The following is a 27,318-nucleotide window of genomic DNA, read 5'->3' as shown; positions in this document are numbered from 1 at the left end:
TCACTTCAATGCGTAGGTATTCACAAGACAACAGGAGGTCGGATTGAAGTACTTTCACTGTTAGATTGCAACAGTGCAAACATGCAATGCTGCCACTTTGTCCACTTGCACTGTCTAACCTAATTATATTGTAGTTGGGAAGCACTAAAATGTCCAGCATGGGAGCCGCTGAGTCATTTAGCTAGGTTTCAGTAAGCATTACAAGGTCAAGGTCTTGGGCAAGGATGAGGTCGGCAATGTCCGCAGCATGTTTAACTGCCGATCTACAATTTAGGAGCACGCATTTGAGACTTATGTTGGTGTCTGTTGGTGCAGGTAGTGTGGTGGTGACTCTCTTGAGGTTGTTATCATTTAATGCTCTGGTGTTTGGCGTGGGTTCCCTGAAGGGATCCATGGGGATGGATTCAATTTGTTGGAGGTTTGTTATGGCGTAGGAATGTGCCGGATCATATGAGAGTAGGAGAGAATGAATATCCATATCTGAAAAGGAGTCTCAACATCTGGAAGGGCGAGAAGGGTCGTTAGGGTGTTATGTGGAGGCCCAACTATGGGGTGTGTGGGTGACGTAGGATGGTGACCGCAGAATAGAGGGGGTAAGGAGATCCAGGTACACCAGTTAGAAGGGGCAAGCGTATATGGTGATTGTTCATAGTGGAACAACTTCGTCTGGTGTTGGCTGATAGTTCCTTGATGATATGTAGTAGACTATGAACCTCTGCCTTAAGTTGTTGTAGGCAGAGTGCTATCTCGTTCAGTCTGCCTTCCACTGGACTAAGGGAATGGGATTGGGAGGCTGGGTTCAGGGGACCCTGTAGAGGTATAGAGCTAGTGGAGGCAGGGGATAGGGGGCAGGTGGTGGATGTATGTGCCCAGCGGGAAGGGATTCTGGGAAATGGTGTAGCATGCTCGTAGGGATGGGTAGGATAGGGGAAGAGGGGACTGATGGATGGAGGCCTCTATAGGCCAGTTGGAGCAGGTCAGGATTGTGGGTTGAGCAGGGGGAAGGGATCCAGGGGCGGATAGGGGCAGTGCTGTGAACAGTGGAGCTAGGGGAGTTAGAGCTGTCTAGCAGTGAGGGGGAGAGCAGGAAGACTTGAATGATGACTGAGCTGACGCAGCTCGTTCAAAACGAGCAAAGAGGGGGAGTTGTTATTGTGAGTAAAGGAAGCTGGAAGGGGGGCACTTCGGAGCAGATGTAGGGTCAGGGGCTATTGGTGTAGAGGTATGGGATAGCCTTTGCAGAGATTGTGGGACCGCTGGGGGGTTGGCCCTTCCGCAGGGTGTGAATTTGAGGTGAGCCATGGTATTCATGATGGTGGGGAAAACATTTATTTTTGTAATTCATGGATATGGGATTGGATGTCAAAGAGAATTATTAAGAAATGCCTTGCTTAAGCGGCACCCGAATGGGGCCTATATACTTTTAAGGGACTGTACAAGGGGGTTAAAGCAGTCATATGATTGACCAAGGATGGAAACGCATGGGACTTATATATGACTGCAAGGAACCCCACACGTTTGATAATGCTAGAGAATAAACAGAAGCCATAAGAGGGCAGTTCCTGCTATATGCATGACTATCTATAATGACCTCTGATGTTAAGGAGCGATTCCCAGCTTGACCTTCATAAACAGGCATGGTAGTTGAACTGCTGCTGCTGACACAAGAAGGGAGACCAATATCGGTCCTATACAGGGTATTGTGAAGGGGAGAAGCAAATAGGTGAATTTTCAGTCAGGGACAAAAGAGTAATAGACACTGATATTCATCTATAAGATAACCAATGGTCTAAGGTGATGAAATATAAAAGGGAAGTGTTTAGCATCACCAGATGCAGATGTATACAATTTAAATCTTTCAAAAACCCTACCTTATGTCTACAGTACTACATAAAGTATATCCTACAACACCAGATATAATACCCCAGTTGCCAAATGGATACATGGACCTGTTGAGTAGTGGAGACATACTAGACAAAGTGTTGACTACATTATGTAAAGCACTGCAGAACCAGGGCCACCTGAATGTTAAATATGGCATTATAGGAAAAATATGTTTTCCTCCTGTTTTCCAGCCCGATTACAGTGAGTTGCTCATAGACATAAGCAGAAAGATATATTTGATTAGAAAAATAATCAGGTAAGTGTAACACTAATTTATAGATGTTCCATTTAGGTGACGCTGGATTTTAGAACTTTTTTTTATGAATACCTTCGAAAGTATCCACTAAAACCAATGCAGAAATGCAGCCCTACACCAGAGACTATTGCCTTGATTTTAAGCGGCCAAGTGTCTGGAATGATATTTACTGGATTTGACAAAATCCAACTCTGCTGGGTTGGAATATATTGGGCCCAAAATATAACTAAAAACTAGGACTTTGTCCCCAATGAGAGATATCACATGCAGAGTTTGGTGTTTAGCACACCAAAATCTGCATTTCCCGATAATTATCGGAAAGCTTTTACCTAATGAATTTCATCAGGTTTGACCTGCCGAAAATTATCAGAGAAAAACTGTGGGACTGCGGGGTTACCTGCCAAATCCCTAACTGTGATATATAGCGATTAACCAGGTCCCTCGTAGTGAGGGCATAAGAAGAGCAAATGTTGAAGAATATTGAAATATAATCTTTTATTAACAACTACTGATATATTTTCTATATAACCCAACAAGACCGTTCTGAGTTGTGCTTTCTTTTTCAGGAAATGCTGAAGCTGTCCATTATTGACATGATTTTTACTGTGGCAAGCATTTTGTTGATTGATTTTTTCCGAGGTCTTTTCGTCCGTTACTTAAGCGACTGCTGGTGTTGGGATTTGGAGAGCAAATTTGTAAGTAGTGTTTTTATTTTAAAATATCGTTAAAATCAAAATGCAGTATCCACAAGTGTGTATACAATCTATTACCACAGCTAGATCTCCTGAATGTAATCTCAATTTAACTGACTGCAAGTAGGCAGGTTCTGTGCGATACCGATAGAAACCTGAACAAATTCTATAGGAAAGGAAATCAGAAAGTAATGTTGGTTGGTAAAACGAGCAAAATGCATATCACCAGATGTTGATTGAGTGCAATGTGCAAGCGTATGCTTCAGACTTTGAGGAAGACCTCATAGGTATATCAAGGAAGGATATATTCCACTAAGGGGCTTATTACAAATTCGGCGGTCTCAAGACAACGGAACTGGTGGTGGTGGTCATACCCCCATAACCTAGAGAGTTCAACTGCCTGAATATGAGTTTGGCGGTAGGACAACCACCAGCTCACCACAACATTGCCAACACCACCAGGATCCTGGATGCTGGTGGGGTGTAGAGTGGGGAGCCTAGAACTGACATCCATATTACAATTGCCTTTCCAAAAGCCTTTTCATGGTGGTGAAATCACCATGAAAAAGATGGCCAAAAAGCAAGGAGGGGGCCCCAAAAAGGGCCCCTGACATTTTAGCTCAGTGGCTGGTGCATGGGGGCACACGCTGTGCTCCCCTTTTGCAATTGCACCTCAGTTCGTGCAATTTGTGCCATGCACGACGTGGTGCAGGACACAAGTTGCACAAGCATGCAGACAGCGCTGCACAACAGCAACATTTACTGTGACTTCACTTAATGGCAGAGCATTGCTGCCACAGTGGGACCAACAACCTCAAACCGCCAGCCCGGTGGCCCACTCGTAATGCGGCAGTCTAAAGATCACCAGTATTGTGGTGTTGCGGCGTATGAGGCTTTAGTGGTCCTGCGGTCGCACCGCCGAAGCCGTAATAAGCCCCTTAATATGCCTAACACTTAATTGTTACAGATGGCAAACCATTCTTCCTGCTTACTGTTGTGTTGGCAGATGGGTCTCCCAACTACACAAATGTAACTAGTGGTGTTCCCCTCTAAAACCCCATGATATATAGTCTAGTGGTAGATGCTGGGACAAATTGGGGGAGTTAAAAAAAAAGGCCTAAGGCCCGACCTTGTTATTTATAAGCACATCTGTGTTTGAGAGGTCATACTTGCTGGCTAATATAATTATCACACAATATAAGTTCGCACCCAGACGGGCAATTGGCAAAGAGGAGTGGAGTACTCCTTTCCGACTGCTGCCCACATGGTCTGTTCCCATAGCAGTGCTGCTCACATCCCAGATGCTTTACTGTCGAGCAGAGCAGCCTCAACTCTACTCACTGCGCACGTCAAGGAGCATCTCCACTGTGCCCCTGGCTGAATGGTGCTCGGGGCTCAGCCTGCCTGGCCACTTAAGCACTTCCAGCCTTATCGCCCATGGTCTTCCTGCGTGCGGCTGTGGCTGGGTGTGGCCTGGAAGACACAATACATTTAACGACAAACCGGTGAGCCCTGGCCTCCCTTAATCCTGCTGCACCTGGGCATGGCACGAGAAAAGAGGTGCCTTTGGCAACATCCCAGTGAACCACCCCATGCCCTCCTGTACACGTCCACACCTCCAGCTGCCTGCCACTGAGCGGGCCAGACCAGCAATTTACTGTCCATGGCTGCCCGGAGAGCCACACTTGCCCCTATCTACGCCCCTGAGTGTGAGTCCATGGCCCTCCCTGCTTGCTGTTTGGGCCTGGTCCAGCCCACAGGGTGCCCAAGTGCTGCTATCCTTCACCTATGCACGTATGAGGCACAACAAGGCTGTCATTACAGGCCGGCATCGATCAAGGGGGTGTAGCCATGCCTTTCAGCCCAGAGCCCTGCACAGGTTAGTGTGTCTCCATTTCAACTTCCTGTACAGTTTGCCGCTCTCTGCCTCAATGAACAATCTAACAACAAAACAAGGTATCAACCCTGCGGTACACCCTACACTCAAGTCACCCACACAGTATGCTCTGCCCCACTGTTTGACCCGCACTGCCTGTGTTGGAGCACAGAACTTTCATTTGGCCTGCAGGTAGACAGCACATGATGTCTTTTTGTATCCTGCTGCACCCTGCTGGTACACTCTACACTGACACTGTATGTGCCTCAACAGCTCCACTCCTACCCCAACACCAGACCGTAATGGCCTCATTACCTGCCTTTGAACTGTTCTTGTTGAGTGGCCCTCCATCTGCGCAGGATGTGAAATGGAAAGACTGAGTCGAATGCCTAGAAACTTACTTTGCAGCGGTGGCACTAGCCATTGACAGATGACACCCCATGCTCTTGCACCTAGAGTAGCCGCCACTCACATACGCTACTCTAAAATAGGATTTATCAGCCCACTTTGAGCTGCTCGAAAAACCTGAATATGAGTGGTTCTTGTTGCATCAAGCTAGACAACAACCAGAAGAATCTGAAGACACATTGTACGCTTGGCTAAAAGGTCTAACCAGTACATGCATGCTCCCAGACGCTGATGAAAACATCAGAGCCCAATTAATTCAGTGCTCTCTTTCTGCGAAATTGAGGGGAAATATGCTTCAGGTCCCAGGAATATCCATGGCCAACATACTCCAGATGGGACGCTCAAAAGTACTTTCCAAGGTATGTGCCACACATATGGAATCCGCTCTGCAGTGATAAGTGAAACCCTAACCTGTCAATGTGGTCACAACACGAGGTGCTGAAAAGTAGAAAACTTGCCCTAAATCAGCTATGAATCGCAAAGTGTGCCACTGGTGTGGAGGGCCCTATCTCCATCAAAGACCCTGCTCAACACACAGGAAGACATTTTCAGCATCCAACAAACTCAACCATTTCTCAAAAGTGTGCCGGTCCTCTGCTTCTCAGAAAGTATACAAACACAAGTTGGTAAATGCCAAGGAGAGCACAGAGATCCCAAACGATGATGAAGACCTGGACAATGATGATGTGGAAGGTGTGGTACATCTCAGACACTCTGTTCATCACCACCCCCTTTTCTGAATCATTCTTGTCCACCATAAGCATGGAAGGGTATACTCAGATGTGAGGCCCTAGCTCATTGCACCATCAGGATTCAAGCAAGCCGGGCCGAAGACGGCTGAAATGCCAGAAACCGGTCCCCGGTAACTTGTTTCCTTCCCAGTATAAGAATTGGCTTGGTAGTTTGGTCTGCCCTGTTCCCATGATGCACTGGGCCAGGGTCAGACTAATTTGCATATAGCCAAGTTCTGAGCTGGGATGGTGCAGTGAGCTAAAAAACGGTGATGGATCAAGCCCTGATCTTTGGACTGGGTAAGAGTGGTCTGCTTAATTCAGACACTCTGTTCATCACCACCCCCTTTTCTGAATCATTTTTGTCCACCATAAGCGTGGAAGGGTATACTCAGATGTGAGGCCCTAGCTCATTGCACCATCAGTATTCAAGCAAGCCGGGCCGAAGACGGCTGAAATGCCAGAAACCGGTCCCCGGTAACTTGTTTCCTTCCCAGTATAAGAATTGGCTTGGTAGTTTGGTCTGCCCTGTTCCCATGATGCACTGGGCCAGGGTCAGACTGATTTGCATATAGCCTGGTTCTGAGCTGGGATGGGGCAGTGAGATAAATAACGGTGATGGATCAAGCCCTGATCTTTGGACTGGGTAAGAGTGGTCTGTTTAACTCAGACACTCTGTTCATCACCACCCCCTTTTCTAAATCGTTTTTGGCCACTATAGGTGTGGCAGGGTATACTCAGACATGAGTCCCTTTCTCACTGCTCCATCAGGATTCAAGCAAGCCGGGCCGAAGAAGGCTGAAATGCCAGAAACCGGTCCCCGGTAGCTTGTCTCCTTTCTGGTGAAGAATTGGCTTGGTAGTTTAGTCTGCCCTGTTCCCATGATGCACTGGGCCAGGGACAGACTGATTTGCATATAGCCAGGTTCTGAGCTGGGATGGGGCAGTGAGATAAATAACGGTGATGGATCAAGCCCTGATCTTTGGACTGGGTAAGAGTGGTCTGTTTAACTCAGACACTCTGTTCATCACCACCCCCTTTTCTAAATCGTTTTTGGCCACTATAGGTGTGGCAGGGTATACTCAGACATGAGTCCCTTTCTCACTGCTCCATCAGGATTCAAGCAAGCCGGGCCGAAGAAGGCTGAAATGCCAGAAACCGGTCCCCGGTAGCTTGTCTCCTTTCTGGTGAAGAATTGGCTTGGTAGTTTAGTCTGCCCTGTTCCCATGATGCACTGGGCCAGGGACAGACTGATTTGCATATAGCCAGGTTCTGAGCTGGGATGGGGCAGTGAGATAAATAACGGTGATGGATCAAGCCCTGATCTTTGGACTGGGTAAGAGTGGTCTGTTTAACTCAGACACTCTGTTCATCACCACCCCCTTTTCTAAATCAACACACAGGAAGACATTTTCAGCATCCAACAAACTCAACCATTTCTCAAAAGTGTGCCGGTCCTCTGCTTCTCAGAAAGTATACAAACACAAGTTGGTAAATGCCAAGGAGAGCACAGAGATCCCAAACGATGATGAAGACCTGGACAATGATGATGTGGAAGGTGTGGTACATCTCAGACACTCTGTTCATCACCACCCCCTTTTCTGAATCATTCTTGTCCACCATAAGCGTGGAAGGGTATACTCAGATGTGAGGCCCTAGCTCATTGCACCATCAGGATTCAAGCAAGCCGGGCCGAAGACGGCTGAAATGCCAGAAACCGGTCCCCGGTAACTTGTTTCCTTCCCAGTATAAGAATTGGCTTGGTAGTTTGGTCTGCCCTGTTTCCATGATGCACTGGGCCAGGGTCAGACTAATTTTCATATAGCCAAGTTCTGAGCTGGGATGGTGCAGTGAGCTAAAAAACGGTGATGGATCAAGCCCTGATCTTTGGACTGGGTAAGAGTGGTCTGCTTAATTCAGACACTAAGTTCATCACCACCCCCTTTTCTGAATCATTTTTGTCCACCATAAGCGTGGAGGGGTATACTCAGATGTGAGGCCCTAGCTCATTGCACCATCAGGATTCAAGCAAGCCGGGCCGAAGACGGCTGAAATGCCAGAAACCGGTCCCCGGTAACTTGTTTCCTTCCCAGTATAAGAATTGGCTTGGTAGTTTGGTCTGCCCTGTTCCCATGATGCACTGGGCCAGGGTCAGACTAATTTGCATATAGCCAAGTTCTGAGCTGGGATGGTGCAGTGAGCTAAAAAACGGTGATGGATCAAGCCCTGATCTTTGGACTGGGTAAGAGTGGTCTGCTTAATTCAGACACTCTGTTCATCACCACCCCCTTTTCTGAATCATTTTTGTCCACCATAAGCGTGGAAGGGTATACTCAGATGTGAGGCCCTAGCTCATTGCACCATCAGTATTCAAGCAAGCCGGGCCGAAGACGGCTGAAATGCCAGAAACCAGTCCCCGGTAACTTGTTTCCTTCCCAGTATAAGAATTGGCTTGGTAGTTTGGTCTGCCCTGTTCCCATGATGCACTGGGCCAGGGTCAGACTGATTTGCATATAGCCAGGTTCTGAGCTGGGATGGGGCAGTGAGATAAATAACGGTGATGGATCAAGCCCTGATCTTTGGACTGGGTAAGAGTGGTCTGTTTAACTCAGACACTCTGTTCATCACCACCCCCTTTTCTAAATCGTTTTTGGCCACTATAGGTGTGGCAGGGTATACTCAGACATGAGTCCCTTTCTCACTGCTCCATCAGGATTCAAGCAAGCCGGGCCGAAGAAGGCTGAAATGCCAGAAACCGGTCCCCGGTAGCTTGTCTCCTTTCTGGTGAAGAATTGGCTTGGTAGTTTAGTCTGCCCTGTTCCCATGATGCACTGGGCCAGGGACAGACTGATTTGCATATAGCCAGGTTCTGAGCTGGGATGGGGCAGTGAGATAAATAACGGTGATGGATCAAGCCCTGATCTTTGGACTGGGTAAGAGTGGTCTGTTTAACTCAGACACTCTGTTCATCACCACCCCCTTTTCTAAATCAACACACAGGAAGACATTTTCAGCATCCAACAAACTAAACCATTTCTCAAAAGTGTGCCGGTCCTCTGCTTCTCAGAAAGTATACAAACACAAGTTGGTAAATGCCAAGGAGAGCACAGAGATCCCAAACGATGATGAAGACCTGGACAATGATGATGTGGAAGGTGTGGTACATCTCAGACACTCTGTTCATCACCACCCCCTTTTCTGAATCATTCTTGTCCACCATAAGCGTGGAAGGGTATACTCAGATGTGAGGCCCTAGTTCATTGCACCATCAGGATTCAAGCAAGCCGGGCCGAAGACGGCTGAAATGCCAGAAACCGGTCCCCGGTAACTTGTTTCCTTCCCAGTATAAGAATTGGCTTGGTAGTTTGGTCTGCCCTGTTTCCATGATGCACTGGGCCAGGGTCAGACTAATTTGCATATAGCCAAGTTCTGAGCTGGGATGGTGCAGTGAGCTAAAAAACGGTGATGGATCAAGCCCTGATCTTTGGACTGGGTAAGAGTGGTCTGCTTAATTCAGACACTAAGTTCATCACCACCCCCTTTTCTGAATCATTTTTGTCCACCATAAGCGTGGAGGGGTATACTCAGATGTGAGGCCCTAGCTCATTGCACCATCAGGATTCAAGCAAGCCGGGCCGAAGACGGCTGAAATGCCAGAAACCGGTCCCCGGTAACTTGTTTCCTTCCCAGTATAAGAATTGGCTTGGTAGTTTGGTCTGCCCTGTTCCCATGATGCACTGGGCCAGGGTCAGACTAATTTGCATATAGCCAAGTTCTGAGCTGGGATGGTGCAGTGAGCTAAAAAACGGTGATGGATCAAGCCCTGATCTTTGGACTGGGTAAGAGTGGTCTGCTTAATTCAGACACTCTGTTCATCACCACCCCCTTTTCTGAATCATTTTTGTCCACCATAAGCGTGGAAGGGTATACTCAGATGTGAGGCCCTAACTCATTGCACCATCAGGATTCAAGCAAGCCGGGCCGAAGACGGCTGAAATGCCAGAAACCGGTCCCCGGTAACTTGTTTCCTTCCCAGTATAAGAATTGGCTTGGTAGTTTGGTCTGCCCTGTTCCCATGATGCACTGGGCCAGGGTCAGACTAATTTGCATATAGCCAAGTTCTGAGCTGGGATGGTGCAGTGAGCTAAAAAACGGTGATGGATCAAGCCCTGATCTTTGGACTGGGTAAGAGTGGTCTGCTTAATTCAGACACTCTGTTCATCACCACCCCCTTTTCTGAATCATTTTTGTCCACCATAAGCGTGGAAGGGTATACTCAGATGTGAGGCCCTAGCTCATTGCACCATCAGGATTCAAGCAAGCTGGGCCGAAGACGGCTGAAATGCCAGAAACCGGTCCCCGGTAACTTGTTTCCTTCCCAGTATAAGAATTGGCTTGGTAGTTTGGTCTGCCCTGTTTCCATGATGCACTGGGCCAGGGTCAGACTAATTTGCATATAGCCAAGTTCTGAGCTGGGATGGTGCAGTGAGCTAAAAAACGGTGATGGATCAAGCCCTGATCTTTGGACTGGGTAAGAGTGGTCTGCTTAATTCAGACACTAAGTTCATCACCACCCCCTTTTCTGAATCATTTTTGTCCACCATAAGCGTGGAGGGGTATACTCAGATATGAGGCCCTAGCTCATTGCACCATCAGGATTCAAGCAAGCCGGGCCGAAGACGGCTGAAATGCCAGAAACCGGTCCCCGGTAACTTGTTTCCTTCCCAGTATAAGAATTGGCTTGGTAGTTTGGTCTGCCCTGTTCCCATGATGCACTGGGCCAGGGTCAGACTAATTTGCATATAGCCAAGTTCTGAGCTGGGATGGTGCAGTGAGCTAAAAAACGGTGATGGGTCAAGCCCTGATCTTTGGACTGGGTAAGAGTGGTCTGCTTAATTCAGATACTCTGTTCATCACCACCCCCTTTTCTGAATCATTTTTGTCCACCATAAGCGTGGAAGGGTATACTCAGATGTGAGGCCCTAGCTCATTGCACCATCAGGATTCAAGCAAGCCGGGCCGAAGACGGCTGAAATGCCAGAAACCGGTCCCCGGTAACTTGTTTCCTTCCCAGTATAAGAATTGGCTTGGTAGTTTGGTCTGCCCTGTTCCCATGATGCACTGCGCCAGGGTCAGACTAATTTGCATATAGCCAAGTTCTGAGCTGGGATGGTGCAGTGAGCTAAAAAACGGTGATGGATCAAGCCCTGATCTTTGGACTGGGTAAGAGTGGTCTGCTTAATTCAGACACTCTGTTCATCACCACCCCCTTCTCTGAATCATTTTTGTCCACCATAAGCGTGGAAGGGTATACTCAGATGTGAGGCCCTAGCTCATTGCACCATCAGGATTCAAGCAAGCCGGGCCGAAGACGGCTGAAATGCCAGAAACCGGTCCCCGGTTACTTGTTTCCTTCCCAGTATAAGAATTGGCTTGGTAGTTTGGTCTGCCCTGTTCCCATGATGCACTGGGCCAGGGTCAGACTAATTTGCATATAGCCAAGTTCTGAGCTGGGATGGTGCAGTGAGCTAAAAAACGGTGATGGATCAAGCCCTGATCTTTGGACTGGGTAAGAGTGGTTTGCTTAATTCAGACACTCTGTTCATCACCACCCCCTTTTCTGAATCATTTTTGTCCACCATAAGCGTGGAAGGGTATACTCAGATGTGAGGCCCTAGCTCATTGCACCATCAGGATTCAAGCAAGCCGGGCCGAAGACGGCTGAAATGCCAGAAACCGGTCCCCGGTAACTTGTTTCCTTCCCAGTATAAGAATTGGCTTGGTAGTTTGGTCTGCCCTGTTCCCATGATGCACTGGGCCAGGGTCAGACTAATTTGCATATAGCCAAGTTCTGAGCTGGGATGGTGCAGTGAGCTAAAAAACGGTGATGGATCAAGCCCTGATCTTTGGACTGGGTAAGAGTGGTCTGCTTAATTCAGACACTCTGTTCATCACCACCCCCTTTTCTGAATCATTTTTGTCCACCATAAGCGTGGAAGGGTATACTCAGATTTGAGGCCCTAGCTCATTGCACCATCAGGATTCAAGCAAGCCGGGCCGAAGACGGCTGAAATGCCAGAAACCGGTCCCCGGTAACTTGTTTCCTTCCCAGTATAAGAATTGGCTTGGTAGTTTGGTCTGCCCTGTTCCCATGATGCACTGGGCCAGGGTCAGACTAATTTGCATATACCCAAGTTCTGAGCTGGGATGGTGCAGTGAGCTAAAAAACGGTGATGGATCAAGCCCTGATCTTTGGACTGGGTAAGAGTGGTCTGCTTAATTCAGACACTCTGTTCATCACCACCCCCTTTTCTGAATCATTTTTGTCCACCATAAGCGTGGAAGGGTATACTCAGATGTGAGGCCCTAGCTCATTGCACCATCAGGATTCAAGCAAGCCGGGCCGAAGACGGCTGAAATGCCAGAAACCGGTCCCCGGTAACTTGTTTCCTTCCCAGTATAAGAATTGGCTTGGTAGTTTGGTCTGCCCTGTTCCCATGATGCACTGGGCCAGGGTCAGACTAATTTGCATATAGCCAAGTTCTGAGCTGGGATGGTGCAGTGAGCTAAAAAACGGTGATGGATCAAGCCCTGATCTTTGGACTGGGTAAGAGTGGTCTGCTTAATTCAGACACTCTGTTCATCACCACCCCCTTTTCTGAATCATGCAACCTGGAGAACATCACAGTATACGAATCCCAAAATGTATAATCTTTGCAGGACATCAAGTACCAGCCCTAATTAACACGGGTGTATCCATTAACATTATGGCACAATCCATTTTACAAACCCCACCGTTGCAGCCAGTTTTGCACCCCACCACTACACAAATATTTGCTTTTGGTTCATCAACACCACTCCCGCTGGCAGGTGTGTTCACAACCAAAATCTCCTATGAGACACACACTACAGGAGTTAAAGTGTAGGTCATCAAAGGAGGATCTGAAATGCCACCAATCTACAGAACTGCAGAACATATCAAGTAAATCTCATTTGCATTCAGTGTCAATCTAGAAGGTGTGAACAATCTGCTTGTTAAATTTTCACATATATTCAATGGCACTGGCTGGCTGAAGGACCGATTAGTACACCTCCATATTGACGATTCAGTTCAACCAGTGGTGCTGAGACATCACTGAGTGGCATTACAGCTCTGCCCAAAAGTGGAAGATGAACTCTGGAAGCTGAAGCAAGCAGACATTATTTAAAGGCCAGAAGGTCCAACTCTGTGAGGTCCGCATATGAGTGGATATGCGACTACCCTACATGACCATCCACCGGGAAACAAATCTAACACCCACCTTTGATGACATTGTGACAGAAGTAAGTGAGCCACAATCAATCAATCAACAACAAAAATTTATAAAGCGCGCTACTCACCCGGTAGGGTCTCAAGGCGCTGGGGGGAGGGGTCCGTTACTGCTCGAAAAGCCAGGTCTTGAGTTGCTTCCTGAAGGAGAGATGGTCCTGGGTCAGCCGTAGGTGGGTGGGGAGGGAGTTACATGTCTTGGCAGCCAGGTGGGAGAAGGATCTTCCTCCAGCAGTGGCTCTGCGAACACGTGGTACGGCGGCAAGGGCGAGGCTGGCCGATCGTAGCTGGTGGGTGGGTGTGTAGAAGGTTTAGGCGGCTGTTGAGGTACTTCGGACTCATGTCGTGGAGAGCCTTGTGTGCGTGGGTGAGGAGTCTTAACGTGATCCTCTTGTTGATGGGGAGCCAGTGCAGGTCTCTCAGATGGGATGAGATGTGGCGGTGGCGAGGGATGTCCAGGATGATGCGCTGGAGTCTTTTTTGTAGTTTGGCCGTGGTTCCCGCGTAGAGGGTGTTCCCGTAGTCCAGTCGGCTGGTGACGAGTGCCTGGGTGACTGTCTTCCTGGTTTCAGTGGGGATCCAGCGGAAGATCTTATGGAGCATGCGCAGGGTGTTGAAGCACGATGATGATACAGCGTTGACTTGTCTGGTCATCAAGAGGGAGTAGTACAGGATGAAGCCCAGGTTTCCTGAAATGGTTTTCCTGAAATGGATCTTTGAGCTGGACACCATCAGCTGAGGCTGATGCCAAAGTCGAGAGCTATCACAACATTCTCTACCAATGAGGGATTGAGGAGGTACAAAAGCCTCAGCTTTGGAGTGTCCAGTGCGGCTGATGTGTTTAAAGACACTATCAGAGTGGAGTTGGCAGGGTTAGATGGAGCATCAGTGTCAGAGATGACACCCTAGTGCATCCGCCCACCCTGGAAGAGCATCACTACATACTATGAATGACGTTTCGAAGACTACTGAACTGTGAGCTCAACCAACACAGGAAAAAGTGTGCTTTCTTTGAGAAAGATATATTGTTTTTAGCTATCATTTTTCTGAGAATTAATTCATGCCAGACCCAACTAAGGTGCAGAACATTCGGTCTTCCCTTGGCTCCTACGAGCGTTGCAGGTGTGAGTAGTTTTAGGGGATGGTCACGTACTGTGGCAGCTTCATCCAGAATTTGATCACCGTCATTGCTCCACTTTGAGAACTGAGAAAGACAAACTCTGTCTGTCCCCTCCAAGAGTAAGCTTTTCAAGCAACAAAACAAGTACTTTCTGAAGACACCACTCTGGCATATTTTGATCCCCGCCATGACTCTGAGCTCTCCGCGGATACCAGCCACACCGGCCTCCGTGCACTCCTGTCCCAAAAACAAGAAAGTGTATATGCCAGTCATGCTCTGACAGAGACGGAACAGCAATACTCTCACATACAGGAAGAAGCAATAGCAATTCATTGGAGGTGGCCACACTTTCAAATAGATCTCTATGGCCACACTTTCGGAAGTTCACACAAACCACAAGCGACTGATACCTTTGTTCACTGGGTCATCCTCGAAGCCACCATTGAAGATTGAAAAGTGGATTATCCAAGTGCAGGAGTACTGTTTCTCTGTCATGTACAGGCCAGGGATCCATCAAAATATTTATCAATGGCATGTGAAACCCACCACTGCCATGAAGAGTTGGATGCGGATAACATGGTGGAATATGTGAAACTAGTTGTCAGGAGGTCAAGGACCATGCAGGGAGTTCGTAGGGGCTACCTACATGGATGAATGTCTCCAGCTAGGAATATCTGCTGTAATTTAGGAAACTGTCTCACCGCACTGAGGCGGCACGGCTAACACTTCTATCACTGCACAATGTCCTTCATGACCTCGCTGTATCCCCCAAAGGGTGCCTGTTGAGGGGTCCCTGTCTGGTGATACTTGCATGACTACATTAGCAGATGGTAGATATGGCTCACGCTGTCCACCATGGGGTAGTCAAAACAAAATCCAGGCTCTGATGCAAAGTCTGGTCCTGGGGGCTTGATGATCGGGTGGAACGGACTGTACTACAATGTCCATTGTATAACGCTGCTGGTCCCACACAGCCACCTACGCCTTTAATCATAGGAACCATTCCCACATTCCCTTGGCATTGTGCCAGTGTTAGCTTAGTGAGTTTGCTGGATGGCCACCACATGCTAGTCATTATCGTTGACATTCCAAAGTATTCTTAAGTCGAGATCCTTGATTCTATGACCGCCAGCCAGCCAATATCCAGAATAGAGAAGGTTATGGGCACCCAGGGGATATTGAATGAACTCAGGACAGACAATGGTCCCCCATTTTCTAGACAAGAGTTTGGTAACTACGTCATCCAGAAGCATTCCTCACAGGAGGATAACTCCCTGATGGCCATAAGAAAATGGCGAGGCTGAACGCTTGATGCAAACTTTGAGAAATGCCCTAGCCAACAACTAAAACATGGAATGTGCCTTCTATTCTTTTCTTCTGGAATACTGGCTCTCTCCACATGCCACAACCCGAGTAAGACCCAGCAATCTGTGCATGAATAGGATGGTTGCCGACACTATTCCTCATTATCAGTCAGAGACAAAGCAGTGGAAGCTTTACGCCAACAGAAAGTGCAGAATAACAAGCATATCCAAGTTGGAAAGTGCTTGTCCGGAATCGGCATCCAGAAAGCGAGTTCCGTTTGCCATTCGAGATCGATCCTTGGAAGGTCAGGGCTGTGAGTGGGACAATGATAACCGCACGGAAAGAAGAAGAGGCTGTTACCAGGAACGTATCCTTTTTTAGGATCCTCAAACAACCAAACCACAGAGTGAATGATCAACAGGATATTCATCCTGTCAAGAGTGTTGCAATTAATGAAGATGCTGATGAAGGCCATGGGGAAAGCGTTTCCCTACCTTCTTTGATACAGCTCTGTCTCCTATTTCAACCACATCTCAAGCGGGCAGTCTCAGAGCCCGCTCGCATGACGTCCCAACCAGGGAGGTCTGTACACAGCATAAAGAGCTAGCTGAGGACAGCTGTGAGGTCCATCGGAAAGGAGAGTTTCAGCTGTAACCTGAGACCTAGACTAGCGACATCTACCCGTTTGAAAGACTTTATCCTGAACTCTGCATGCGTACCTCAGGGAGCTGAGGATACCAATGTGACGCTGTCAGTATTTTGTCAGTGTTGTTTCACACATGTTTTTTTAAGTGTGAGTTCGTTTTGATATGTTTTTCTATTTCTGATTCTATTTTCATTATTGAGTGTAGGTGGAATGCTGGGTTGGGTTCCTCTGAAACCCTGTGATGTTTGACCCTAGCAGTAGAGGTCATTACGTGTTTTGGGGGAGTTAATAAAAAGTCCAGAGGCCCAACCTCATGGCTCACAAGTACACCTGTGTTTGAGTGGTCATTGTTGCTGGCTTATAATTATCACACGTTCTGACTGAGCCTGCTGTGCGGTCATCACCCAGATGGGACACTTACCATTCATTATGCACACATGCACGCACACTCCTGAACATAAAGGCACTTCATTACTCCCACGCAGTCCTCCCCGTTATAGTACTCACAAACTGAGGCTTCACCTGCCTCTGACAGACACCACCTAATACTCTCTCTATGTCTGCACAAAACGTGTAGCATCATGCTAAAGAGCCCTCACTCCTTCCTGTAAGTACCAAGCAGATAATTGTGTAGGAAGGGTGGTAGGGAGGGAACTTGCTATAACGGGGAGGACTCCTAAGAGTAATGAAGATTTCTGGTACTTTAAAGATTTAATATGTGGGAAGATGAAAACGGCCGACTTCACCTGACTTAGATATAAAGTTTCAATCCAGTAGTCCAATAGCTCTTTCGTGTTTGCTCCGCTATCAGAAGAGCTTAGAACATTACACAAGGAAAAGTTTATCTGAAGAAGGGCATCAAACTATACAAAAAGAGATTGTAAGTAAAAAAATGGAAACGAAGAATATTTCAAAATCAAAAGAATAAAACAGTTGAAATGGCAATGAATAATGGCTATAAAATCATTGGGATATCATGAATGGCACAATACATTGCCTTGCAGTCGCCATAACGGTGTTCTGCACAGAACTGTCACCTCTTTTTTTATTTTTTTATTTCAAAAGTGATTTATTTATTTTTATGCAAAAAACATCATTTCTGTTACAAGGTATGCTTTAGAACTGGCACCTTGTATTATTTCTTACGTCATCTATTATTTGCAGCCTGAATACGGAGAGTTCAAAATTGCAGAGAATGTACTACATTTGGTCTACAATCAAGGAATGATCTGGTATGTAAACATTTAACTAATCGCTCATTTCTAACCTGATAGGTAGCTATGAAATCTATCATTAGACCATGATAAAAATCTGTATATGGTTATCATGTGGGAGATGCATTGGTGGAGCCAATACGTCTGACCTTAGCAAGCTGATGATAGGTTACTTCTTTTATAATATTTTTGTATTGCCAGCTATATACTCAAACATGAAAAAATACTAAAAGGAAAATATAACGTTTGCATAGATTTTTAATATAATCGATCATTTGCGTACTTTAAAGCAGGTTTATGCTCTTAGAATAGGTATTGAAATCCTTTTTAGTATTAATACATTTCAAAGAAATATATGATTCTAATTGGTGCAATCAAAATTTACTTTCGGCTTTGAATTACTGAACATACAGTTTAAACATGCAAGGATAACTAAAAAAGGAAGAAGAATGGAAAGTAAAAAGCATTGGCTAAGTAAAATTTTGTACCACCTGCTCTAGCACTGAAAGACCATAAGTACACTTCTTCTAAGGCTGGTGTACATGTCCTGGGAACAATTGTTATCGCTCAGAGTTAAAGAAAGAAAGTCAAAGACTGAAGTGGGCTGATCACTTGCCCCAACCGTATTTACTGGTGGATGGAAGAAGAGGGCTCACCCAAAACCCTTCTATATGTGTATGAGAGGAGTTTATGCCAGACCTAAAAATCTACACAGGGCACTTCCTGCATCACACTCAATTGTAGAGGGGTTGTTGAAAAACCAATACGTTATCTTTATTATGCTGAGTCTAAATTGAGCTAGTTTTAGCACAGTGTGATTTATAAGTAAGATCTACTGCTGTACTTTACATGTCTGTTCTACCTATAACTTCTACAAAATTACTACTATTATTTTTGTTTTAGGATGGGTGCCTTCTTTTCACCATGCCTCCCAGCATGCAATGTTTTTAAATTAATAGGTCTCATGTATTTGAGAAGCTGGGCGGTGCTAACATGCAATGTTCCTCACCAACAGGTGTTCCGAGCTTCAAGGTGAGTAAACAAAAATACTGACCAAGAAAAAAGTTAAAAACAAAACACTAATGCACTGATTTTCATGTACATTGATTACAATTAATCCTCTGAGCACAAAAGTAGCAGCAACATATGTGAATATTATTAACAAAAGTCAATCGCGTGCATGGGTTATGTTGTATGGAGAAGCTTGTTATTTTATTTGCTATGAACAAGAAAGTTAAAATTAAACATTACATAACCTAGAAATCATCTGTATTGGCCTTGCGTTACTTTTTTATTTCAATATCTGCAAATGAAATGTTTAGAGCTCTCTAACAGCTTGATTGATTGGCCAGATTTCCAACTGAAATCGGGCACCCCGAACTGACTACAGAACCGTAAAATCAGGATGGTTGACTTTTAGGGCAGAGGGCCCTACACTCTTCACCTTTTTGCAAACATAAAGAGTGTCTGTCAGGCTGAGCAAAGGTCTTCATGTTCTGGTCAGGCAGCCAGGCATGGTACACGCAATAAATGTGCAGGTGCCTGACTGCCTGAGCTGAACGTTGCCAAGCTGAAGATTTCACAGCCCTGCAGCGTGAACTACTCAGTTTGGCAAACAGCATGAAGGCCTTCCCCTTCACGATAAGGGGGCATATAGGCTCGGATTTGGGCACTTCAGTTTTAAGCCCCGAAGTGCGCATGGCTGACTGACCATCAGTGACACCTGTCACAGATTGAGGTGGGATCAGCAGCCTCACTTACCGCGCCCCCCACTTTGACTAGTAAGGGACTGCCGCCTCCTCTCAGTGGCTGACCCGTAACAAGGTCATAAGAATCTAATTAGAAATGGGATTTCATCTTTAGAAACGAAATATCATTAAACTAGAAAATTTGCCTGTAAAATTGCACTTCCAAAATGCATCATTTGTTATTCTCAGATGACTAATGTAAAAAATAAGTTGCAAAAATCAAGACAAGACCATGAGTCATTTATTGCCCAGTGTTATTAATCGCTTGCGACCCATGTTACATATTTGAGCTTTGAGGAGCATTGAGAGTAACACGTTTGGTGCAACTCCACTTTATTTTGCCCACAAATATGAAAAATGTGAAATGTGTTAAATTCATCAGTATTGTAAACCTTATTATCAATGGACAATGCTACATAAGATAATTTGTTTGGGTTGTTTGCATTTTAATGAGGCTTTGCATCTGCTTCACCTCTCTGGCAGACAGAGCTAACAATTGCTCTGCTTCTTCGGTCTCTGTGTAAATGTTGCATAGCATGTGAAAGTAAATGAGGAGCCATTTAGAGCCAGTAAGGGTACATATTGCATGGCACACAGTGCAGAAAACACAAAGCCCTTCTGATAGCTGGAAATGTGCTTTGCTGTGATTCCTCATTATTAGACTGTGTTTACTTGGCGTCATCTCGAGCTTCCTGTTCATCTAATAAATCTCCTTTACAATTCTGCAGGTCTAATAACTTCTACTTAGCAATGCTGCTCTTTATGCTGTTTCTGTGCATGCTGCCAACAGTCTTTTCAATTGCAAGATATAAACCGTCCATAAACTGCGGTCCATTTAGGTAAGTGATCGTAGTTATTGTGTCTTACACAAACTTCACATAAAATGTGAAAAAATATTGTATTCATGCAAATTTGCCCCATTTTGCATCTGGAAAAAACAATGTAACTTCAGGATATATTTTATTTTGACTCACTACATCACCAAAAACATGTTATGACAAAATAGATTAACCCCTAGGACGTGCGTGGAATTCCCACACAGTGTGGGCGATTTCCACGCGTGCGCGATTTGGATGGCCCCTGGCCGTCCGACGCACACTCCCACCGTGACGTCGGGCCCCCGGGGGTCATCCGACGCAAGAAGATAATGAAAATGTACAAGGAAAGTGTAAGAAATTGGTTTATTGGGTAAAGTGGGTGAGTATCCACTTCAAATAATAATCAGTTGCTTGTAAGAGTGAACCCCAAAAGTTACTAAATAAACCTGTGCATAACCCTCTGTTAGCTTGACCCAAAAGCAGTCAGCCTTTACTTACAGGAAATGTGTAAGTATTTATGCAGCACTCAAACAGTAATAAAGTGAAAACACAAAACAGGAAGAATCCCAAACTAATTCAGAATTATAGAGGATGTTTTAATAAATAAAACATCACCGAAATGACAAAGCCAAATCTGTAGAACTGGAGTTATGAGTTTTGAAAGGTTTACATAAAATTAGTGCCAAAAGGTGAGAAGTGCTAAGTGCAGATATCTGGTCACGCTGGACCGGACAAAGTTTAGACTGACTGAGAGAAAGCGTGGGTTGGATACTGGGCGAAGTTAATTCATCTAGATGTTTTACCTGCTGGCTTTGATGCAGGGTCAGCACTGCATTGCTTGCAGAGATCAGCGTCACCCGGACTCAGATCTGGTACAGCATTCAGTGAGGAGTGGTGCAGCTCTGCAGGGCTTTTCATCTGCCACCAAAACTGGTCCTGGTCAGTTTTTTTCTCTCCCCTAGGTTTCCATAGTGAAACAAGCTGATAAAGCCTTTGGTAAGGAGCTGTGCAGCTCTGCTGGACTTTATGTTACTTTGAATTGGGCCGGTGAAGCCTTCAGTGAGAGCAGTGGCACTGCAGTGCCTTGCAATGCCTTGCATTTCTTTGCATCAGAGCCTGTGAAGTCTTCAGTCAATACCTGCATGCTTGAGTGGACCATTATACCACATTTCTAGGTAGAACCTTCAGTTAGGTAGTGTGAAGTACACTCTGACTCCAACCAACAAAGGGCCTAGGACCTTGAAGACAGCACTTGGGGGGTCAGAGTACAGCAAATGATCCAGGTCAGGTTCAGGTTGGTCTGGTCAGCTTGAAAGCAGGAAAGGTCTTTGATTGTGGGTCCCTGCAATCAACTGACCCTTAGAGTCACGTCTGGGGTCCTCGGTTCAAGGCAAGAAGATTCAGCTTCCTTCTTCAGATAGCAGGGCAGTCCTTTGTCTGAATCTTCCCAGGTTATGTTATGTTATAAAGACTTATAAAGCACATAGCTGCCCCAAGACGGGGCTTCCCATCACTAACCTACTGCCTAGGTCATACAACCCAGAGCCAACACAGAAAAGACCTATGCTGCAAACAGCCAGATCTTCAGCGGCTTTAATAAATAAAGATGGTTCTGAATATTCCGTAGATGTATATGCAGGTTATTCCATAAAACCTAAGCCATATCTCAGAAAGAGTGACCTCCCATCATGACTCTTGTAGTACGAGGTATAAGCACCAAATTCGTGTCAGCAGAGCAGAGGGCCCTAATAGGTATGTACGGCTGCACCAGAGATGCCAATCTAGGTTACCCCTCCTTGCTGCTCATAATCTGAAGAGCTATGCACAAGGCTTCAGGAATTTTATTTCCGGGGATGACACTTTTGCAATCAGTGCCTGTGGGTGGGAGACACCCCTTTGATTACCCATAAAACAGGTTCTGGTCAGTTCTTCCCTTTCCTCCGGCTTTGCCTCTAGTTTTTATAGTGAAATAAAGGGCAGGCAGATCCAGGTGTGATCTGCACCTGCCAGTGACAGAATATGCTACTTCTGAAGTCAGGACGGGCTGAGCATATGCCCAGGCCCAGGTTTCCCTTTGAAGTGTAATGAGGGCAGGGTTCCAGCTCTCCCCAGCCATCCTGTCAGTAATATGCTCACTTCTTCACGCCCAAGCCCTTTTATCTAATGTCTGGAAAGAATAAACATCATACTACAGAAGGACCATTGACAGTCAGGTGACCCTGGACATTGGGAGAAAGACACGTTTGATTCAGGCAGGAAAACACCAACTTTCTAAAAGTAAAAATGGCCAAAATAGTAATTTAAAATCCAGCTTTACCAATAAAGAGAGTTTTAATACACAACTAAAATGAGTGGAAGAAATATTTGTCTAGCTGTTCCCAAACAGAGTGTAACACTTATTTTAGTAATAAGGTAAACCAGTGTTAATCCATGGGCGAGCTAGCCGTGCTGCTGTGAAAAACGACTTTAGATGTTTTTCACTGCCAGGGCATCTAAAGCATTAAATACCCATGTGTTTCTCTTTAAATATCAAGCACTCTGCTCTATGCACTGTTAGGCCTACCGTAGGGGTGACTTAAAAGTCTTAAAAGGGAACGTTTAGGCCTGGCATAAAGTTTATGTTTCAAGATCGATAAGGCAGATTAAAACTGCACACACAGACTGCAAGTGCAGGCCTGTAGATTTTGCCAGGTTACTTTATTAAGTGGCACAATGAGCACTGCAGCCACTTGTAGCATTTAATTCACAGGCCCTAGGCACTCATATTGTCATATACTAGAGACTTACAAGTAAAATAATTGTACCAATTAGGTGAATGCCAATATTACCATATGTAAAAGGTACAGTACAAGCGCTTGACTGCTAATTAACAGGGGCAAAGTGCACAGAGTCCTAATGCCAACAAAAATGGGTTCAGCTAAAGAAGGCAAACATCTGGGGGGCTAACCACACAAAAGATGGCGATTTCCAAAGAATACGGTGAAAAGAGGAAAATACATGTCAAAGCACAGAGAAATAGAGAAAGTGAAGGCCAAAGCATGTCTAAGGAAGGGGAGAACAGAGTCACGTGAAAGGAAATAGACTGTAGAAGTAGAGAATATAAATAAAGGGAGGAAAAGAGAAAATGAGACATAGAAAGGTGTTGAATCAGACCCTCTCTGCAGAGTCAACCCCAAACATTTTGTCTTAATCCCTCCTGCTTTGCAGATTTTGTTTTGTAGGATTTAGGACTCTGTGCACTTTACCACTCTGCTACCCAGTGCTAAAGTACCTATGCACTTTCCCTAAAACATGGTGTAAGTAGCCTACACCTGATTGGCACATTTATTTACCTATAGATCTCTTGTATATGGTACTTCATGGTAACCATGGCCTGTAAATTAAATGTTACTAATGGACCTGCACCACTCATTGTGCAACCTACTATAGTATAGTAGTATTTTAAAACATTTCTCAGGCCTGCCTATGTAGTCTGTAGTGCAGTTTTAAACTGCCAGTTCGATCTGGCAAAATACATATTTAGCTGGGCCTAAACCTTCCTTTTGAATACATATAAGCCACCCCTAACGTAGGCCCTAAAGGCCCACAGGGCCGGGTGAATTGTGTCAATTACAACCGACAAGGTTCAATTTTATTAATGTATTAAACAACGTCGCTAAAACAAACAGGGACCAGTTTTTTACATATTCTTCAGTTTTGTATCTCCATTCAGTGGACTAAGAAGTAATGGGCAAATAACTGAAGAGAAAGCGCAAAGACTAGAAAACTATAATGTGAACACCAATATGAGCATCAGACCTCAATCTGCTTTGGCTGTGAATAGCAAATATCTTGGCTTTTGTGAACATCAAACTCCTAAGCAGAATGGAAACAATCATTTTAAACATAACTTACAGGATTACAAGATACCGCTTATGTATTCTTGGAGACGAACCCCTTTGGCCGCTCCCCCGTTCTTGTTCCAGTGCCTTAGAATAAGACGGTGTTGTGGTCAAGAATACTGCCAACCATGTGACAGCTGCATATGCACAGTACTTTGCAAACTTACACTCTCATTGTTGAGGTGGAGGCATGGAAGGCATCAGCTGTAATACTTGTGTTTTGTGGAAGACGGAAAAATAGTTTTTCGCTAGAGAGAGTTTTCTATCCTACATGTGCAGAGTAAAATAGTGATACCGTTCCCTGTGGATTTTAGGACTCATGTGTGCACATCCCTATGCTTTCAGAGAGCAGCATCACTGAGATAGTACTACTACTTATGACTTGGTGGAGAAGCTTGAACGCAAGCCAGAGTAACTAACTAAGGCATTTGAATGACAACATGTTAACATTGCTGTTGTGATAAACCAAGGGAGAGGAGGCCACGTCTAACAAAGACCAGTCTTCTCATAAAATTGGTCCTGTATCCCCATTGGCTCCATCGGATATTGGCAACACATGTGAAAAAATGGTGTGAGTCAAACCTCTAAAGATAGTGGGTAACATTAGTGAATCAAACAGAAAGGACGAACACCCTCTTGGAACGCACACCAGCCCTTGGGTTGTGAAGTTCCTTGACACAATATAGTCCAAATAGCGGTGAGCATTGGTGGTTAGGATGTAAGTCAGGGAAACTGGTTAGTACTTTCTCTCCCGAAATATTATCATCAACGTAGTGTGTTGAGTGCGACAAAATATGTTGTGAATCAAAAATATTTTGCATCAAGGTGAAGAGATTAAGAACAGAAACTTAATGAAGTTCAGAAGAGGCCTCTCAGAGAAGGGGCATGAATAGATGAGATTGATCATCTCTCGGGGAGCATGGGTTAGACCAGATGAGAACATGATACCTGTCACTTATCAATTTCAAGAAAAGTCCATTTCCTCTTATTCACCCTGATCAATGCTACTTTGGACAAGACTAGCATCCTTTGGGCCAATATTCCAGCATACTTCATGGACAGCATTCAAAGTGCACCTAATGAGTTCACATAGGCTAATCACCAGCCAGAAAAAAGTGTGCGACCTAACGTTGTCAGTTTTAATGGTCCTCCGCTGTCTTAAAGCAAGATCCATCATTTAAATTGAAATCCTATGTCTCACACATAAATGTCTGGTTTACCCAATCCACCATCTCCCAGTACAACATGATCATCTCCTACAAATGAACAAAGAACCCTGAATCCCCATGCGCCACATATTGTGCCTCATTATTACTTCCTTTTGTTTCTTACATTCGTAGCTAGGAGGGAAAGACCTTCTATTCCAAGTCAATGTCTTGAACTATTAGCATTTATTTATTAGATATCAGCCAATCGTCAACACCTTCAAAAAAGCCTGAAAACATTTATCTTGTCCAACTTTAAAGGACTAGTATCCTACCTAGCTACTGAAGGGCGTCTTCTTCCACCATCCTGACTGTCAATCAATATCATGCAAATGGCAGGCAGCATATGTGCACATTTTAGTAAAATACAAATTGTAGCAAACAGGCAAACTCTTGAGATTCATTCAAGAATGCTGTATCCCTATTTCACATATAATGCTAAGTAGGTGCTAGAAAACAAGACCCTCATCCCAAACTTATCAAGTAAATTCTTCGCCCCGAAAATATTTTATTATTCCCTACGTACAGGACTAACTCCCTAAGCTATTTCCTGTTCATTCGAAGGTGTCATATTTCTGTATTAAATATAGAATGGGTCGAGTGAGCATGGATTTGGATCGATAACTCTGCATGAAGCTTAATCCATTTTCCTTTTTTCTAACCCTGCAGTGGACAAGAGAAAATTTACGACATCATCTCAGAAACAATCAAGTCTGACTTCCCTGGCTGGTTTAACATCGTGGTTAGTTACATCAGCAGTCCCATTGTCATCCTACCTGCTTTACTCCTGCTCTTGTAAGTACCCGACATTGAGCTACAGACCAGATTTAATTAATTGCATCACTAGCCCAAGAGACATTGAAAGGAAAAGAAAATATTGTCCCTTTATCAAGATGTTATAAGTTCGTACTTTGAATGTAAAAAAAACCCATGTGAAATGCAATACACATGATGCCTTCAGCACTGACAGATGCAAGTAACTGACCTCCACTAAACAAGAAAGTCAAGACTGGAAAGCAAGTACTGAGTCACTACTAGTATCCTAACTTACAAACCTGTAAATAAATGTACGTATGTATATACATACATTGGCACATAACATGAATATAAAAACAGTTTAAAAACTGGATTTTACAGCGTATGCTTGTCACGTGAAAGAAGGTCAGAATGTATTCTATGGCAACTCACTTCGAGCAAATGCATGACAGTCGATAGACATCCTTCAAATTCTAAGCACTAGGTGAGTCTGAAGATGTCCGCGGACCGCTATAAAGTCCCAGATACTGTTTTGACAAACGTTTCCTGGGCCCAGTGTGGGCATACCTTATACTAACCTAGACCTAAACATGCAGAAATCCCCAGAAGAACGTAAGTTACACATGTTCCAAGGCAAATAGTTATATTTTACCCCTGGGACCTCAAACAGTCCGAAGTCTATATATGTAAATGTTTTCAAAGTAACTTAGGGCATCAGTGAAACTTCCATATTATAACCCTAGCCATAACCCTAACCCTAACCTGAAGCTAGCCCAAAACCATATTCTGCCCTGATATCAGTGTGTATATTGGACTGTTCATCCCGTGTCCACGACCTGTTGGTAATGGCACTTACTAATTTTGGGCATATAGATAATAAACATATATTTTTGGATTGCTATGACTTAGGCTCAATTTATTGAACCTTTAAAAATATGTTGGGGCCGATTCCAAATTGTAATTTCGTTTGTAAACAAGTATATTAGTGATGGTGACATGACATAAGATTTCAAATATACTTACACATTGGAAATGATCACAGAGTCGGGATGTTTAATATAATGTGAACCACTAACATAGTACAGAACAAACTCCGTTTCTCACAGGACGGAAGATTCAAATAATCTATTAAAATAAACTAATTTTTTCATTCAGTGATCTTTATTTCGGCGGTATGCCATAAAAGAGAACAATGATGTATAAAAACAGTACAAAATAGATTACAGTATAAAGTCATTATAAAAAAAACTATTTCAGCAAAATTTTGCCACAAAGACAATTGGTCAGATTTCATAGATGTTAAACGGGTTACAATTGTCAAAACAATAAATAAGTTTCATGTAACAATTTAAGAACATGTAAAAAAGGACAATGTGCAGCCATGGGCTGGAAGAGCATGCTTACGTTTATACGATTAGTGACCTACGCTTGTGCCACATGGCAATCAGAAATTTTGAAACTGCAAATAC

General features: G+C 44.8%; 1 protein-coding gene across 1 annotated transcript in view; it reads left to right on the top strand.

Moving 5' to 3' along the window:
* Nucleotides 1-27,318, top strand: part of TMC3 (transmembrane channel like 3) — a 584,800-nt gene that overhangs the window by 440,878 nt on the left and 116,604 nt on the right. Inside the window, exons 14-18 of the mRNA XM_086958221.1 lie at nucleotides 2,707-2,835; nucleotides 17,392-17,459; nucleotides 18,345-18,473; nucleotides 19,918-20,028; nucleotides 25,763-25,888. Coding sequence (XP_086814347.1) covers nucleotides 2,707-2,835; nucleotides 17,392-17,459; nucleotides 18,345-18,473; nucleotides 19,918-20,028; nucleotides 25,763-25,888 — 563 coding nt within the window. The remainder of the gene's footprint in view (nucleotides 1-2,706; nucleotides 2,836-17,391; nucleotides 17,460-18,344; nucleotides 18,474-19,917; nucleotides 20,029-25,762; nucleotides 25,889-27,318) is intronic.

Source organism: Lissotriton vulgaris, chromosome 2_1 (assembly GCF_964263255.1).
Source record: "Lissotriton vulgaris chromosome 2_1, aLisVul1.2, whole genome shotgun sequence".
Classification (NCBI taxonomy): Eukaryota; Metazoa; Chordata; class Amphibia; order Caudata; family Salamandridae; genus Lissotriton; species Lissotriton vulgaris.
Note: the sequence above shows the minus strand (reverse complement) of the source record. Positions and strands in the feature narration are given on the sequence as shown.